Raw genomic sequence first — 16,802 nt, 5'->3', positions numbered from 1 at the left:
TCAGCCCTAGGATTTTCTTAATCTTTGGCTCTATCTTTCTTTTGGGGGCAGCCAGTTGGCTCAGTGAATAGAGGGGCCAAAGCCTGGACTCGGGAAAACTCATCTTCCTGAGTTCAAATGTGGCCTCAGACATTTATTAGCTCTGTGACTCTGGGCAAGTTACTTATCTATAAAATGGGCTGGAAAAGGAAATGTAAAACCACTTTAGTATCTTTGCTAAGAAAACCCCTAAAGAGGTCACAAAGAGTCATATAGGACTGAAACAACTATACAAAAACAATATAAGATTTCCCTGGTGATCCAAAATTCCAGTATGTGTGAGGTGGTTGTACAAAAATATTCATAGATGCACTCTTTGTGGTGGCAAAAAAAATTGTAAAATGAGGGAGTGTCCCTCAATTGAGGAATGACTGAACAAATTGTGATATATTGTGGTGATGGAATACTATTGTGCTTGCTTGATTTCTATATGAACTAGAAAGAACTCCTCCATGAACTGATACAGAGTGAAATGAACAGAACCAGGGGAACATTGTACACAGAAAGCGAAACATTGTGAATGATCAAATGTAATCCACTTTGTTATATGTAGCAATGCAATGATCCAGGACAATCCTGAGGGACCTAGGAGAAAGAACACTATCCACATTCAGAGAACGAACTGTGAGAGTAGAATCACAAAGGAAAAGCACATCATTTATTACTTTTATCTATGGGTATATTATTTGGGGTTTTGGTTTTAAAAGATTACTCCATTACAAAAATGAATAATATGGAAATAGGTATCAATTGATTACACATAAACACATGTATAACCCAGTGGAATTACCTATCAGTTTCAGGAGTAGGGAGGGAAGAGAGGAAGGAGACAACATAAATCATGTAAGCATAGAAAGATATTTAAAAATAAATTAATTTTAAAAATAATCAAAATTTCATTATGGGGCTATTTCTGTTGATAGAGAATGAAAATGCAAGAAGAATGTAACTTAGAGTTTTGAGAGTTGCTTAAGGAGTACAGAGTTTAAGTGATTTCTCTGTGACCATAAGCTACTAACTACCAGGAGGAAGATTGGAAACCTTGTAACCAAGGCTTTCTGACTGTAAGTATAATCCTTAGAGCACTATGCCATATGGTTTCTTCTAAGAATGCTGTCTTAATCTTCTTAAATCAATGATACTAGGTTTGGGGAAATGTCAAGTTTAAAGGAAAAGACTTTTTCCCCCAGTGGTTTCTATACTTTCAAATAAGATTTCTTCACATTCACAGAAGATAACCTCAGTTTCTGATATAATACTATGAGGAATATTTTGACACTTGATTTCTTAATAGCAAAGAAAGATAATCTTTTATTAATATTTTGTATTTGGGGATTGATTTTTATTATAATTTAGAATGACTTTGATCTTATAAGAAATGTATGGGTTATTCCTCAGACATTAATTTGATAAAGGAAGATGTTATTCAGGTATATAAGTGCTACACAGCAAAAATTAGCTTATATTTATTTGAACAATATCTTCATCAAAATAAGTAATTCTTTTGATCCAGCTTTATGAGTTGAGAGAAGAGTTAAGGAGAGGTTTGAAATGGGTTCTGTTGTATCAGATAACTAGATTTAAAAGAATATTTGGGGATATATAGCACCTGAAGCAATTTGGCATATTGAATAGAGCAACCTCATCATTCAAATGAAATTTTTCCCTCTTGTTACCAGTTATCTCTCAGTTGCCAGATTTGATTGACTTTTCCAGTTTTCATTCTCCTAAACTCTGTGCTGCCTTTGACACTGCCAAACATCCTTTTCTCTTGGATACTTTTGCCTCTAGGTTTTTGTGAAACTATGCCCTCAGTTCTTCCTCCTAGCTATCTGATCATATCTTCTCAGTTCCTTTTGCTGGCTCATCATCCATATCCTACCCCCTAACCAAGGCTGTATCCCAAGCCTCTGACTTGGGTCTTTTCATTTTTCTTTACATTCTCCCTGTTGGCCATCTCATCCACTCCTACGGGCTTAACTGATGATTAATAGTTTGATATATTCAGGACCAATTTCTTTCCTCAACTTTAGACCTATATCACCAATATCTCATTGGGCACTTCAAACTAAATGTCCCTAAAGTAGCCCATATTCTTCTTGTCCAAAACAGAACTTATTATTTTCCTCCCTGCCAAAAAAACCACTCCTCTCCCCAACTTTCCAGTATCTGTTAAAGGTGCCATCATTCTTCCAGTTTCCAAGGTTCATAATCTTAGTGTGATCCTTGACTCATCATTCTTCTCCAATATAAAATGATCTGCCAAAATTTGCTATTTCAACATTCACAATATCATTAATGATCTACTTCCCACCCCCTTCTCTCCACTCAGACTACTATTACTTTGATTTAGAAACTTATCACCTTGCCTACCCTATTACAACAGTTCCTAAGTGGCCTCTTTGCCTCAAGTCTCTCCTGACAGTCTTCTGCTCTCTCCATCTATTTACACAATTGCCAAAGTGATTTTACTTAATTTTAGATTTGACTATGTTTCTCTTCTACTCTGTTAACTTCAGTGGTTCCCAATTACTTCTAGGGTAAAATATAAAACTTTTTAAAGCCTTTCACAATCTGAACCGAACTTAGAGTGGTAAGGGCTAGGTGGTTCAGTGAATTGAATCAGGAGGTCCTAGGTTCAAATCTTGCTTCAGATATTTTATAGTTGTGTGACCCTGGGCAAGACATTACCATCATTGCCTAGCCCTTACCATTCTTCTTATTACTCTCATTTCCACATCCAAAATTCAGCCAAAATTGACCTCATGTAATTTATTAAGAAATCTACTGTCAAAATATTCCTCATCTCCTGTTTGTGTGCTTTTCCTTCCTTACCTTTCTTCTGAAAATCCCTATTTTCTTTTAAGGTACCACTTAAGTACCACTTTCTACATGGTCTTTCCTAATCCTCCCCAAGTGCTAGTGTCCTCCCAGCTATCTTGTATTATTTTTAAATATTTATTCAGCATGTACTTATATGTATTCCTGCTGTTTCTCCTAGAAGAATGCCAGCTCCTTGACAGAAGGTATTATTTCATTCTTTGTTTCCCCATTGGTTTTTAGTTCCTTCTCTGAGACATACTGCATATGTGACACTTGGCAAGATATTTAACCTTAAAAAACCCCAGGACTTGATGTTGCAGACAATGTACTGATCTATACTGTTAAATGTAATTCTTCCCTGGGAAATTAAAAATCTGGTCAAAGAAAAGTATAACTTTTTTAAGGTGCACTACACTGAGAATAAACTATGGAACTAAATGAAAACCTAAGATATCTTTTTGTTCTTTAGGCTTGCCTGAGAAGACAGGAGAAGAAGCGAGATCAATTTTGTAGGCAAGAGGCAAGTTTTGAGAGACCCCGACCTTCAAGTATATCTATATCATCTTCCAGACAGGTACTTAAGAGGTTTTCATTTTTATATTTTCCTTTTTTTAAAAGAGATTGCTTGTTTCTTCATATGTATCCAGAAGTCTTTTGTGAATAGTAGATATTGAAAAATACTAAAATGTGATACAGTGGATAGAGCATATTGACACCTCAATTGCATTCTTGGCTCTTATACCAGCTAACTGTCACTATTCTCATTTCCTTGTCTATTAAAGAATGGATTGAAAAACATGGACCTTCTATAATTTGAAAAACCTATGATTCTCAAAAGTTGGAGGTACTGCATCTTATTAGTGACTATTGAAACTAGGTTTTCATTCATTAATTTTATATGATAAAAATTTTTAAGTTGGAGTAAGAATTTATCTTAATATTAATGCTTATATCATTATTTAGTTCTAGAGTAAATCTATCTACCATCAGTTAACTTATATTTAAGACCTTATTTGTAAAGAATTTTATCTATCCTAGATAATGTCTGAGGACCATAAACTATGTTCAAATGATATTTGTTTGTTCATTCAATACCCATTTGTTCAATGGACATTTATTTAATACCCACTGTGTACTAACTAAGGAGAATTTAAAACAAAATTAGACAAGTTTCTTTCTGTCTTGGACCTCTACCATGTTCTCTGTGAAGAATTTTATCTATCCTATGTAAGATCTGAGAACCAAGGACTATGTTCAAATGATAATCACTTATTCATTCAATATCCATTTGTTCAACATTTATTTAGTACCTCCTATGTACTAAGTATGCAGAATAAAAAGTATAATTAGATATGGTCTCCTTCTTTCATGGACCTCTGCCATCTTCTCTAGTGGTGGAGATAAAATTATACAAATAACTTATGGAATTATAGAATATGCTACATGAGTACTATAACAGGAACAAAATGCTATGGTAGTTCAGAGGACAGTTATGGAAAACTTAATGGAAAAAATAGCATTTAAGCTGAACACCAAAGGAAACCTAAGAATGGAACAGACAGAAATAGGAGGAGAGAATTTCAAGGAAAAGAATAAGATGTGCAAAGAGGTAGAGAGGAAGTCAGCATATCTAGGAATTAATGAGTATCCTTTTTGTGTATTTGAAGGGAAATATTGGAAGATGTAAGAATTGCAATAATATTTCTACCTCGATATATATTTTATGAAGTTTATTAGAAAGGGTAGACAATTATTCCTCTAAGTAACCTGACCCATGTGGTCCCTAGCCGGCAAGTCTCTTCCTCCTTCCCTTCACCTGCCTGCTCTGTTCCTGAATTCCTTCTTCCTTCTCTTCTTGCTTCTCCCTCCTCACAAGCCCAAAGCCTTGATTTTTATTGATGTACAACACATAGAGGGACACAAACCTGGTGCAACTGTGTTATGTCAGGAATATTTGATGGACAGGTCAAGCTACTCAGAAGGGGGAGGGAATTAACTTCCTTGACACAATTCACCCTGTGATCCTTTGGGAGACCAGTCTCCCCAATGGATCATTCAAATATAACTATCTTATAACTCTAAATACCTTCTAGCTAAAAGTACATACAATATTGTATTTTTCTAAGAAGAAGTTACAATTGTTAGAGATGAGAGTAAAAATAAAAACTGATTGATAGACTCATTGACAAAATGCCATTTAGGGGGTAGTCCCCTTTGGCATAAGAGTTTACATTCAGAATAAGTATGTTCAACCTCCTTCAATTCAGTTCATTATATTCCAAAGTTCATTCTGGATCTTTTGATGCAGTGTGTGGCTTCTTCAGGCATCTTTTCAGCACCTTCTCCAAAAGGATCCACTTTCTTGATTCAGGATGTTGGCAAGTTTCTTTTTCTGAAATTTCTCCAAAAATTTTTAAATCTTGGATTTTAGGATAATTACACAATCTCCCCTCCCCCCCCACCGAGGAGGGTGATGACCAACATCAGAATCATACTGGGATACATGACTGAGTTATGAGGTATATGAAATAATTGTCAAAACAAAAATGAAAACAAACCACCCCAAAAATCTTGAATAAAAGAGTAAAAAAATGAAATTCTGTATGAAAATAAGAAATACAGAAATGAAAAAAGTAAAATAAAAATCTTAAGTGTATAAAATTCTGAGTAAAAAATAAAAAAAAACCTTGAATCACAGCAAGGCTCAATTAAAGTGACTTATGTCCCACAAGCCTATAGGACTGTAGCAGCAACACAGCACTTTACCCATTTGTAGCCAGGACTGCAGAAAATTGCCAAACTATAAGAGTGAAAGGACTAAGTTTCATCAGCAAATGGGAAAAATCATTCCCTGGTCTGATTTTACCATCACTGTCAGAGATAGGGGGAGCCAGGATTATAGCTAACCTGAGATACTTGACTCAAAGCATTGCACATGAAGTGTGGTTCAAGGGAGTCCTGCATCTTAACATATGTCAAGCGCCACAACCTCGATTCACTCACTAGGTTCAAGTCCTTTTGTATTGGCATAGAAGTTCAACAATACTCCCAGAATTGGATTTGGTCTGTTTTGACCTCATGCTACTTGGCACTGTATAGTGGCTCTTTTGTTTCCTTCTCTTGGAATCAGACATAATCATTAAACGAAGTCCCATAACATTTATCAATGTATGGCAGATTTCTATAGTTGAAAGCTTTTGGGGTATGCATATTATTAGGGCTAATAGATGCTGTAAACTTATTCTGTAAACTGTATCCTTCAAGGCAAAAAAAACCCATTAATACTGATTTTATGTACTTCAGGTACCACCAAGGTTAGGAAAAAAGAAAGAAAAAAATATCCTATTAAAAACATAAAGAGAAAAGATAATTTAAAAATCATAATTTCACAGTTCACATTCCATGTGACAATGTGTTAGGCAAGCAGAGGCACAACACAAAAGGAGCTCACTCAAAAATGAAATTTATATCACTCTTAACTTGGCCAGGATCCACAGTGTGAATGTACATATTTTTTTCACCAGGTTAAAGCCTTTTAAAAACAGTAGTACAACTAATACAGATTCTAAAAAGTACCAAAATCCCCTAAATTATAAGAGCTCATTTAAAGATAACTGCAAACAAAACCCATTCCTTACAGCCATGAGAGGTTCCACCAGCTATCATTAGAATTCACATGAGTCTCTATAGCTATTTGCTATGTATCATTAAAAAGCTTCTGAAGCTCATGGATATTTGTCACAAGTTCTACAGATTTAGTCAATCTTTCAACCTTGGCAGAGATCCAAAACTTGTATACAGGTTGAAACCAGTTTGATGAAGTCCATCCATCATCATATATGTGACAATTCACAAAGGGAAAAAAGGAACAAAATGCTGTTTATGGGATTATTACAATGATATAAAAGCAGCATCCATTAATTGGTTTATTAGAGTCTGAGATTGGAGTCTGAGGTCCTAGATACAACTTTCCCCCAACTTCAATTACCTTATGTTTTGAATGGCCTTCTACCCCCTCCTTAGTAGCTTGACCTGTCCATCAAACATTCCTGACATAACACAGTTGCACCAGGTTTGTGTCCTTCTACGTACTGTACATCAATAAAAGTCAAGACTTTGGGAAGCAAGAAGAGAAGGAAGAAGGAGGAAGTCAGGAACAGAGCAGGCAGGTGAAGGGAAGGAGGAAGAGACTTGCCGGCTAGGGACCACGTGGTCAGGTTACTTAGAGGAATAATTGTCTACCCTTTCTAATAAACTTCATAAAATATATATCGAGGTAGAAATATTATTGCAATTCTTACAAAGTAAAGACTAGAATTGAGACAGGTTGGAGATTAATCATTGAGAGCCTGTGATGTCAGGCCAAGGAATTGTACTCTATTTGATAGGGGAGCTATTGATGACTTTAAAGTCATGGGAAAGGGACACAATAGAAGATTATAATTTAGAAGCAGTATTCTTGCAGCAGTCTATAAAACGGAGTGGAAGAATGAGAGACCAAAGGTCAGGAAACCATTTAGGAGGTGATTATAGTAGTCTCAGTGTAGAGGTAGCAGGGGCCTGAATCATAGTAATATAAGAAAAAAATGATGAATGCAAAAAAAAATTGAAGCAGCAGAAATAGCAACTTGATTAATTGTAGGGGACAAAAGAGAGTCATCAAAGATAATGCTGAGATTTTAAGTATGTGTAATTGGAAAAATAATGTTGTGATATAAGCACAATTAGGAAGTTATAAGGAGGAGTAGGTTTTGAGGAAGAAGTATTAAGCTTGGCTTTTTTGGACACACGAAATTTGAGACTCTTGTATAAACAGGAGATATGTGGAAATTCATGTCTAGAATTTGGAAGAGAAGTCAAAGATTGTTCAATAAATTTGAGAATAATCTTCATAAAACTAATTATTGAAGCCGTGAACAGCTAACATTGCAAATAGAGAGATGGTATAGGGAGAAGGGAAAAGTGGACCTAGAATAGAACCTTGGGTTAATCAGCAAATGGGATTCAGTAAAAGGAAGAGAAGTCATTAAATGAATCAGGGAAGAAGCTAGACAGGAAAGAGCACAAGCTAGGAAAATGCAGAATCACAAAAACCAAGGGTGGGTAAGGCCTTCTTGGAAAGAGAGGGAGAGTATTCAGTGTCATATATCTAACAGAAGTTAAAGAGGAAGATGTATGAGAAAAGGTTAGTCAGTTTGGTGACTAAGTAGTCTTTGGTCATCTTTGAGGAGTTTGCTACAGTAGAGAAGTGAGTGGAATGAGATGGTACAGAATTAAGAAGTACAAAGGTGTTGAGAAAAGCAGATAAAGTAAAGACAGCTCTTCCAAGAAGTTTAATGATGAAAGGAAGAAGAGATAGGATATAAACTTAAGGAAATCACAAAACCTAGAGAATTCTTAGGATAGGGAGTCCTTCACAAAGTCTAGCCACCAAATATCATGAAACAAAAGATGTTTGCTCTGTCTCCATGTCTGATTATATCTTCTGTTATATCACCTTTGATTTTGTTTTCCTTTTAAAAAACATATTTTAGTCATTCAATATGCACTGTTACTGCTGCTGTATTTTTGTAACAATTCATATAATTGAATACTTTCTTGTATTTGTTGTATTTATATCTTTATGTTGTCACACTATGCCATAATACACCTTTTTTATACTTAAAGGGTCTGTAATTTTATTAGTGTAGTTTCTTTCCTTCATTGATACAGAACACAACCCCTCTGTAATTTATCAGATAGTCTTCAAGAGTTACTGTGACCAAAAAATCAATCTTTTTTCTGGGCATTTTTCTGTGTATTCTTTTTTTTTAATTTAAGTATTTTTCCATGGTTACATGATTCATTTTCTTTCCCTCCCCCCTCCTAGAGCTGACAAGCAATTCCACATGTATTGTCACTCAATACCTATTTTCATATTATTCACTTTTATAATAATCTTTTAAAAACCCAAACCTCACATCCAATACCTATATAAACAAGTGAAAAACCAAATGTTTTCCTTTTGTGTTTCTATTCCCATAGTTGTTTCTCTTGATGTGAATAATATTCTTTCTCCAGATTGTCCTGGATCATTGCATTACTATCACTAGCAAAGTCAATTACTAAGATCCTCCCACAATGTTTTAGTCTCTGTGTACAATATTCTCCTGATTCTACTCTTTTAAATCTGCATCAGTTCATGGAGGTCTTTCCAACTCATATGGAAATCAAGTAGTTTATTGTTCCTTGTTTCACAGTAGTATTCCATCACCATCATATACAATAGCTTGTGCAGCCATTCCCCAATTGAGGGACACCCCCTAATTTTCCAATTTTTTCTACCACATGGTGCAAGGCTATAAATATTTTTGTACAAACATTTTTCATTATCTCTTTGGAATACAAACCTAGTAATGGTATTGCTAGATCAAAGAGTATGCACTCTTAAAGCCCTTTGGGCATAATTTCAAATTGCCCTCCAGAATGATTGGATAAATTCACAATTCCACCAGCAGTGTATTAGTGTCCCAATTTTGTCACATCCCCTCCAACATTTATTATTTTCCTTTACTGCCACATTGGCCAATCTGGAAGATCTGAGGTAATATCAAAGTTGCCTTGATTTGCACGTCTCTAGTTAGAAGGGATTTAGAACACTTTTTTATGTGACTATTGACAATTTTGAATTCTTCATCTGTAAACTGCCTATTTAAATGGTTAATATTTGTCAGTTGAGGAATGGCTTAATTTCTTGTACATTTCACTTAGTTCCTTATATATTTGGGAAATTAGGCCTTTGTCAGAGAAATTTGTTTTAAAGGTTTTTTCCCCGGTTTGTTGCTTCCATTCTAATTTTGGTTGTATTGGTTTTGTTTGTACAAAATACTTTTTAATTTGGTATAATCAAAATTATTCATTTTACATTTTGTAATGTTCTCTATCTCTTGCTTGGTTTTAAATTTCTTCTTCTCCCATAGATCTGACAAATACTATTCTATGTTCACCTAATATATTTCTGATTTCACTTTTTATATTTGTCATTTGCCCATTTTGAATTTATCTTGGTGTAGGGGTATAAGATGTTGATCTAAATCTAATTTTTCCCATATTGTTTTCCAATTTTCCCAGCAGTTTTTGTCAGATATTGAGATTTCTTCCAAAAGTTTGGATCTTTGAGTTTATCAAGCTCTAGCTTACTGAGATCATTTACCCCTAGTCTGTTCCACTGATCCACCTTTCTATCTCTTAGCCAGTTCCATATTGTTTTGATGACCACTGTTTACAGATTAAGATATGGTACTGCTAGGCCCCCATCTTTAACATTTTTTTTACATTATTTCCCTTGGTATTCTTGATCTTTTGTTCTTCCAGATGAACTTTGTTATAATTTTTCTAAAAAACATTTCAAAAAATTTTTGGTAGTTTGATAGGTATGGCAGTGAATAAGGAAATTGATTTAAGTAGGATTGTCATTTTTATTATATTAGCTCTCCCTACCCCTGAGCAATTAATGTTTTTCCAATTGTTTAGATCTAGTTTAAATTGTGTGAAAAGCGTTTTATAGTTGTGTTCGTTGTAGCAGATAGATTCCCTAATATTTTATATCTTCTAGATAGATTTTAAATGGAATTTTTCTAAATCTTGCTGTTGATTTTTGTTGGAAATATATAGAAATGCTGTTGATTTATGTGAGTTTATTTTGCATCCTGCAACTTTGCTAAAATTATTAATTATTTTATTAGTATTTTAGTTGATTTTTAGGATTCTCTAAATATACCATATCATCTGCAAAGAGTGATAGTTTAGTTTCCTCATTGCCTACTTTAATCCCTTCAATTTCTTTTTCTTCTCTAACTGCTACAGTTAGCATTTCTAATGCAATATTAAATAATTGTAATGATAATGGGCATCCTTGCTTCACTCCTGATCTTATTGGGAAGGCTTCTAATTTATCCTCATTGCAAATGATACTTGCTGATGGTTTTAAATAAATACTGTTTATTAATTTGAGGAAAAGCCTTCTATTCCTATACTTTCCTATATTTTTAATAGGAATGGATGTTGTATTTTGTCAAAGGATGTTTTTGCGTCTCTTGAGATAATCATGTGATTTCTGTTAGTTTGGTTATCAATACGGTTAATTATGTGGATGATTTTCCTAATGTTAAACCATCCTTGCATTTCTGGCATAAATCCTAACTGGTCATAGTGAATAATTCTTGTGATGACTTGCTGTAATCTCTATGCTAGTATTTTATTTAATATTTTTGCATCTATGTTCATTAAGGAGATTGGTCTTTAGTTTTCTTTCTCTGTTTTTGGTCAGCCTAGCTTAGGAATCAGTACCATATTTGTGTCTTAAAAAGAATTTGGTAAGACTCCTTCTTTGCTTATTTTGTCAAATAGTTTGAGTAGTATTGGGATTGGTTGTTCTTTAAATGTTGATAAAATTCACTTGTGAATCCATCTGGCCCTGGGGATTTTTTCTTAGGGAGTTCCTTGATGACTTGTTCAATTTCTTTTTCTGAGATGGGATTATTTAAGTATTCTATTTCCTCTTTTGTTAATCTAAGCATTTTATATTTTGGAAATATTCACCCATTTCACCTAGATTGTTATATTTATTGCCATGTAATTATGCAAAGTAGTTCTTAATAATTGTCTTAATTTCCTCTTCATTAGAGGTGAAATCACCCTTTTCATTTTTGATACTGTTAATTTGATTTTCTTTCTTTTTTTGATTAGATTTACCTATTTTTTATCTATTTATATCTATATAGATTTATCTATTTTATTTGTTTTTTTAAGTACCATCTTCTAGTCTTGTTTATTAGTTCAGTAATTCTTTTACTTTCAATTTTATTAATTTCTCCTTTAATTTTTAGGATTTCCAATTTAGTTTTTATCTGGGGATTTTTAATTTGTTCTTTTTCTAATTTTTTAAGTTGTAAGCCTAATTCAGTGGTCTCCTCACTCTCCACTTTGTTGATATAGGCACTTAGGGATATACATTTTTCCCTGTGTACATATTTGACTGTAACCCATAGATTTTGATAGGTTGTCTCATCATTGTCATGCTCTTCAATGAAATCAATAATTATTTCTATGATTTGTTTTTTGACCCACCAGTTTTGAAGAACTAGGTCATTTAGTTTCCAAGTAATTTTAAATTTGCTTCTCCATGATTCCTTACTAATTATAACTTTTATCACATTATTAACTGAAAAATTAGTATTAATTTTTTCTGCATTTGTTTGCAATGTTTTTATGTCCTAGTACATAGTCAATCCTTATATATGTACCATGTGTAGCTGAAAAGAAGGTATATTACTTTTTATCCCTGCTCAATTTTCTTCAGATATCTATTAACTCTAATTTTTCCAATATTTCATTCACTTCCCTTACTTCTTTTTTTTTTGGTTTATTTATCTATTTCTGCTAGGTAAAGGTTGAGGTCCCCCCCACTAGTATTGTTTTACTATCTATTTCCTCCTTATACTCCTATAGTTTCTTCTTTAAAAATCTGGATGCTATACCATTTGGTACACAAATGTTTAGAATTGATATTACTTCATTTTTTATAGTACCTTTTAGGAAAATGTAATTTCATTCCTCATCTCTTTTAATCAGATCAATTTTTATTTTAGCTTTTTCTATTATCAAGATTGCTACTGCTGTTTTTTTTTACTTTAGATATTGCATAATAAATTCTGCTCTAGTATTGCACCTTTAAACTGTGTGTGTCACCCCTCAAATGTGTTTCTTGAAAACAACATATAGTAGGATTCTGGTTTTTAATCCACTCTGCTGTCCACTTCTGTTTTTTTTTTTGTTTTTGTTTTGAATAGTTTTTTTTAAAATATATTTTATTTGATCATTTCCAAGCATTATTCGTTAAAGACATAGATCATTTTCTTTTCCTCCCCCCCACCCCCCATAGCCGACGCGTAAGTCCACTGGGCATTAGATGTTTTCTTGATTTGAACCCATTGCTTTGTTGATAGTATTTGCATTAGAGTGTTCATTTAGAGTCTATCCTCTGTCATGTCCCCTCAACCTCTGTATTCAGGCAGTTGCTTTTTCTCCGTGTTTCCACTCCCATAGTTTATCCTTTGCTTATGAATGGTGTTTTTTTCTCCTGGATCCCAGCAAGTTGTTCAGGGACATTACACTGCCACTAATGGAGAAGTCCATTACGTTCGATTATACCACAGTGTATTAGTCTCTGTATACAATGTTCTCCTGGTTCTGCTCCTCTCGCTCTGCATCACTTCCTGGAGGTTGTTCCAGTCTCCATGGAACTTCTCCACTTTATTATTCCTTTTAGCACAATAGTATTCCATCACCAACATATACCACAGTTTGTTCAGCCATTACCCAATTGATGGGCATCCCCTCGTTTTCCAGTTTTGGGCCACCACAAAGAGCGCAGCTATGAATATTTTTGTACAAGTCTTTGTGTCCATTATCTCTTTGGGGTACAGACCCAGCAGTGCTATGGCTGGGTCAAAGGGTAGATATTCTTTTGTCGCCCTTTGGGCATAGTTCCAAATTGCCCTCCAGAATGGTTGGATCAATTCACAACTCCACCAGCAATGAATTAATGTCCCTACTTTGCCACATCCCCTCCAGCATTCATTACTTTCCTTTGCTGTTATGTTAGCCAATCTACTAGGTGTGAGGTGATACCTCAGAGTTGTTTTGATTTGCATCTCTCTGATTATAAGAGATGTAGAACACTTCTTCATGTGCTTGTTAATAGTTTTGATTTCTTTATCTGAGAACTGCCTATCCATTTCCCTTGCCCATTTATCAATTGGAGAATGACTTGATTTTTTGTACAATTGATTTAGCTCATTATAAATATGAGTAATTAAACCTTTGTCAGAGGTTTCTATGAAGATTTTTTCCCCAATTTGTTGTTTCCCTTCTGATTTTAGTTATATTGGTTTTGTTTGTACAAAAGCTTTTTAGTTTGATGTAGTCAAAATTATTTATTTTACATTTTGTGATTCTTTCTATATCTTGCTTGGTTTTAAAGCCTTTCCCCTCCCAAAGGTCTGACATGTATACTATTCTGTGTTTACCCAATTTACTTATGGTTTCCTTCTTTATGTTTAAGTCACTCACCCATTTTGAATTTATCTTGGTGTAGGGTGTGAGGTGTTGATCTATTCCTAGTCTCTCCCACACTGTCTTCCAATTTTCCCAGCAGTTTTTATCGAATAGTGGATTTTTGTCCCAAAAGCTGGGATCTTTGGGTTTATCGTATACTGTCTTGCTGAGGTCGCTTTCCCCCAATCTATTCCACTGATCTTCCTTTCTGTTTCTTAGCCAGTACCAAATTGTTTTAATGACTGCTGCTTTGTAATATAGTTTTAGGTCAAGGACTGCAAGGCCCCCATCATATGTGTTTTTTTTCATTATTTCCCTGGATATCCTTGATCTTTTGTTCTTCCAAATGAACTTTTTTATGGTTTTTTCTAAATCAGTGAAGAAGTATTTTGGTAGTTCAATGGGTATGGCACTAAATAGATAAATAAGTTTGGGTAGGATGGTCATTTTTATTATATTGGCTCGTCCTATCCATGAGCAGTTAATGTTTTTCCATTTGTTCAAGTCTAGTTTTAGTTGTGTGGAAAGTGTTTTGTAGTTGTGTTCATATAGTTCCTGTGTTTGTCTTGGGAGGTAGATTCCTAGGTATTTTATTTTGTCTAAGGTGATTTTGAATGGGATTTCTCTTTCTAGTTCTTGCTGCTGAGCTGTGTTGGAGATATATAGAAAAGCTGATGATTTATGTGGGTTTATTTTGTATCCTGTAACTTTGCTAAAGTTGTTGATTATTTCAATTAGCTTTTTGGTTGAATCTCTAGGATTCTTTAAGTAGACCATCATGTCATCCACAAAGAGTGATAACTTGGTCTCCTCCTTGCCTATTTTGATGCCTTCAATTCCTTTATCTTCTCTAATTGCTACTGCTAGTGTTTCTAGTACAATGTCAAATAGTAGAGGTGATAATGGGCATCCTTGTTTCACTCCTGATCTTATTGGGAATGCATCAAGTTTATCCCCATTGCAGATGATATTAGCTGTTGGTTTTAGATATATACTGTTTATTATTTTTAGGAATGACCCTTCTATTCCTATGCTTTCTAGTGTTTTTAATAGGAATGGGTGTTGTATTTTATCAAAGGCTTTTTCTGCATCTATTGAGATAATCATGTGGTTCTTGCTAGTTTGCTTGTTGATGTGGTCAATTATGTGGATGGTTTTCCTAATGTTGAACCAGCCCTGCATCCCTGGTATGAATCCTACTTGATCATGGTGAATGATCCTTCTGATCACTTGCTGGAGTCTTTTTGCTAGTATCCTATTTAAGATTTTTGCATCTATATTCATTAGGGAGATTGGCCTATAGTTTTCTTTCTCTGTTTTTGACCTGCCTGGTTTTGGAATCAGTACCATGTTTGTGTCGTAAAAGGAGTTTGGTAGAACTCCCTCTTTGCTTATTATGTCAAATAGTTTGTATAGTATTGGGATTAACTGTTCTCTGAATGTTTGATAGAATTCACAGGTGAATCCATCAGGCCCTGGGGATTTTTTCTTTGGAAGTTCTTTGATGGCTTGATGGATTTCAATTTCTGATATGGGATTATTTAAGAATTCTATTTCCTCTTCTGTTAGTCTAGGCAGTTTGTATTTTTGTATATATTCATCCATTTCTCCTAAATTGGTGTATTTATTGCCATATAATTGGGCAAAGTAATTGCTAATGATTGCCTTAATTTCCTCATTGGAGGTGCTGTCCCCCTTTTCATCTTTAATGCTGTGAATTTGCTTTTCTTCCTTCCTTTTTTTAATTAGATTGACCAGTACTTTGTCTATTTTGTTTGTTTTTTCAAAGTACCAGCTTCTTGTCTTATTTATTAAATCAATAGTTCTATCACTTTCGATTTTATTAATTTCTCCCTTAATTTTTAGGATTTCTAATTTGGTTTTCTGCTGGGGGTTTTTAATTTGATCGCTTTCGAGTTTTTTCAATTGCATTTCCAATTGATTGATCTCTGCTCTCCCTTGTTTGTTAATATAAGCATTCAGGGATATGAATTTACCTCTGATTACCGCTTTGGCTGCATCCCAAAAGGTTTGAAAGGATGTTTCGCCATTGTCATTTTCCTCGATGAAATTATTAATTGTTTCTATGATTTCTTCTTTAACTAAACGGTTTTGGAGTATCATATTGTTTAATTTCCAATTGGTTTTAGATTTGGTTTTCCATGTACCATTACTAATCATTATTTTTATTGCCTTGTGATCTGAGAAGGCTGCATTCATTATTTCTGCTTTTTTGCATTTGTGTGCTATGTTTCTGTGACATAATGTATGGTCAATTTTTGTGAATGTGCCATGTGGTGCTGAGAAGAAGATGTATTCCTTTTTATCCCTATTTATTTTTCTCCATATGTCTATTAATTCTAATTTTTCTAAGATTTCATTCACTTCTTTTACCTCTTTCTTATTTATTTTTTGATTTGATTTATCTAAATTTGATAATGGTTGGTTTAAGTCTCCCACTAGTATGGTTTTATTGTCTATTTCTTCCTTCAATTCTCCTAGTTTCTCCATTAGAAATTTGGGTGCTATATTATTTGGTGCATACATGTTGATTAATGATATTTCCTCATTGTCTAGAGTCCCTTTTAACAAAATATAATTACCTTCCCTATCCCTTTTGATCAGGTCTATTTTTGCATTGGCTTTATCAGATGTCATGATTACCACTCCTGCCTTCTTTCTGTCAGTTGAGGCCCAGAAGGTCTTACTCCACCCTTTAATTCTGACCTTGTGGGTGTCAACCCGCCTCATGTGTGTTTCTTGAAGACAACATATGGTAGGGTTTTGGATTCTAATCCATTCTGCTATTCGTCTACGTTTTATGGGTGAGTTCATCCCATTCA

General features: G+C 34.2%; 1 protein-coding gene across 9 annotated transcripts in view; it reads left to right on the top strand.

Moving 5' to 3' along the window:
- The window catches only part of MARCHF10 (membrane associated ring-CH-type finger 10), a 259,755-nt gene that overhangs the window by 54,257 nt on the left and 188,696 nt on the right, over positions 1–16,802 (top strand). For all 9 annotated transcript variants that reach the window (XM_007482534.3, XM_007482531.3, XM_056817044.1 and 6 more), the window contains one exon: positions 3,332–3,436. In XM_007482534.3, coding sequence (XP_007482596.1) covers positions 3,332–3,436 — 105 coding nt within the window. Of the gene's footprint in view, positions 1–3,331; positions 3,437–16,802 lie in introns of those variants that run through there.

This window comes from Monodelphis domestica, chromosome 2 (genome assembly GCF_027887165.1).
Source record: "Monodelphis domestica isolate mMonDom1 chromosome 2, mMonDom1.pri, whole genome shotgun sequence".
NCBI classification, from domain to species: Eukaryota; Metazoa; Chordata; class Mammalia; order Didelphimorphia; family Didelphidae; genus Monodelphis; species Monodelphis domestica.
The sequence above is the reverse complement of the archived record's forward strand: the minus strand, read 5'-3'. Positions and strand labels throughout refer to the sequence as shown.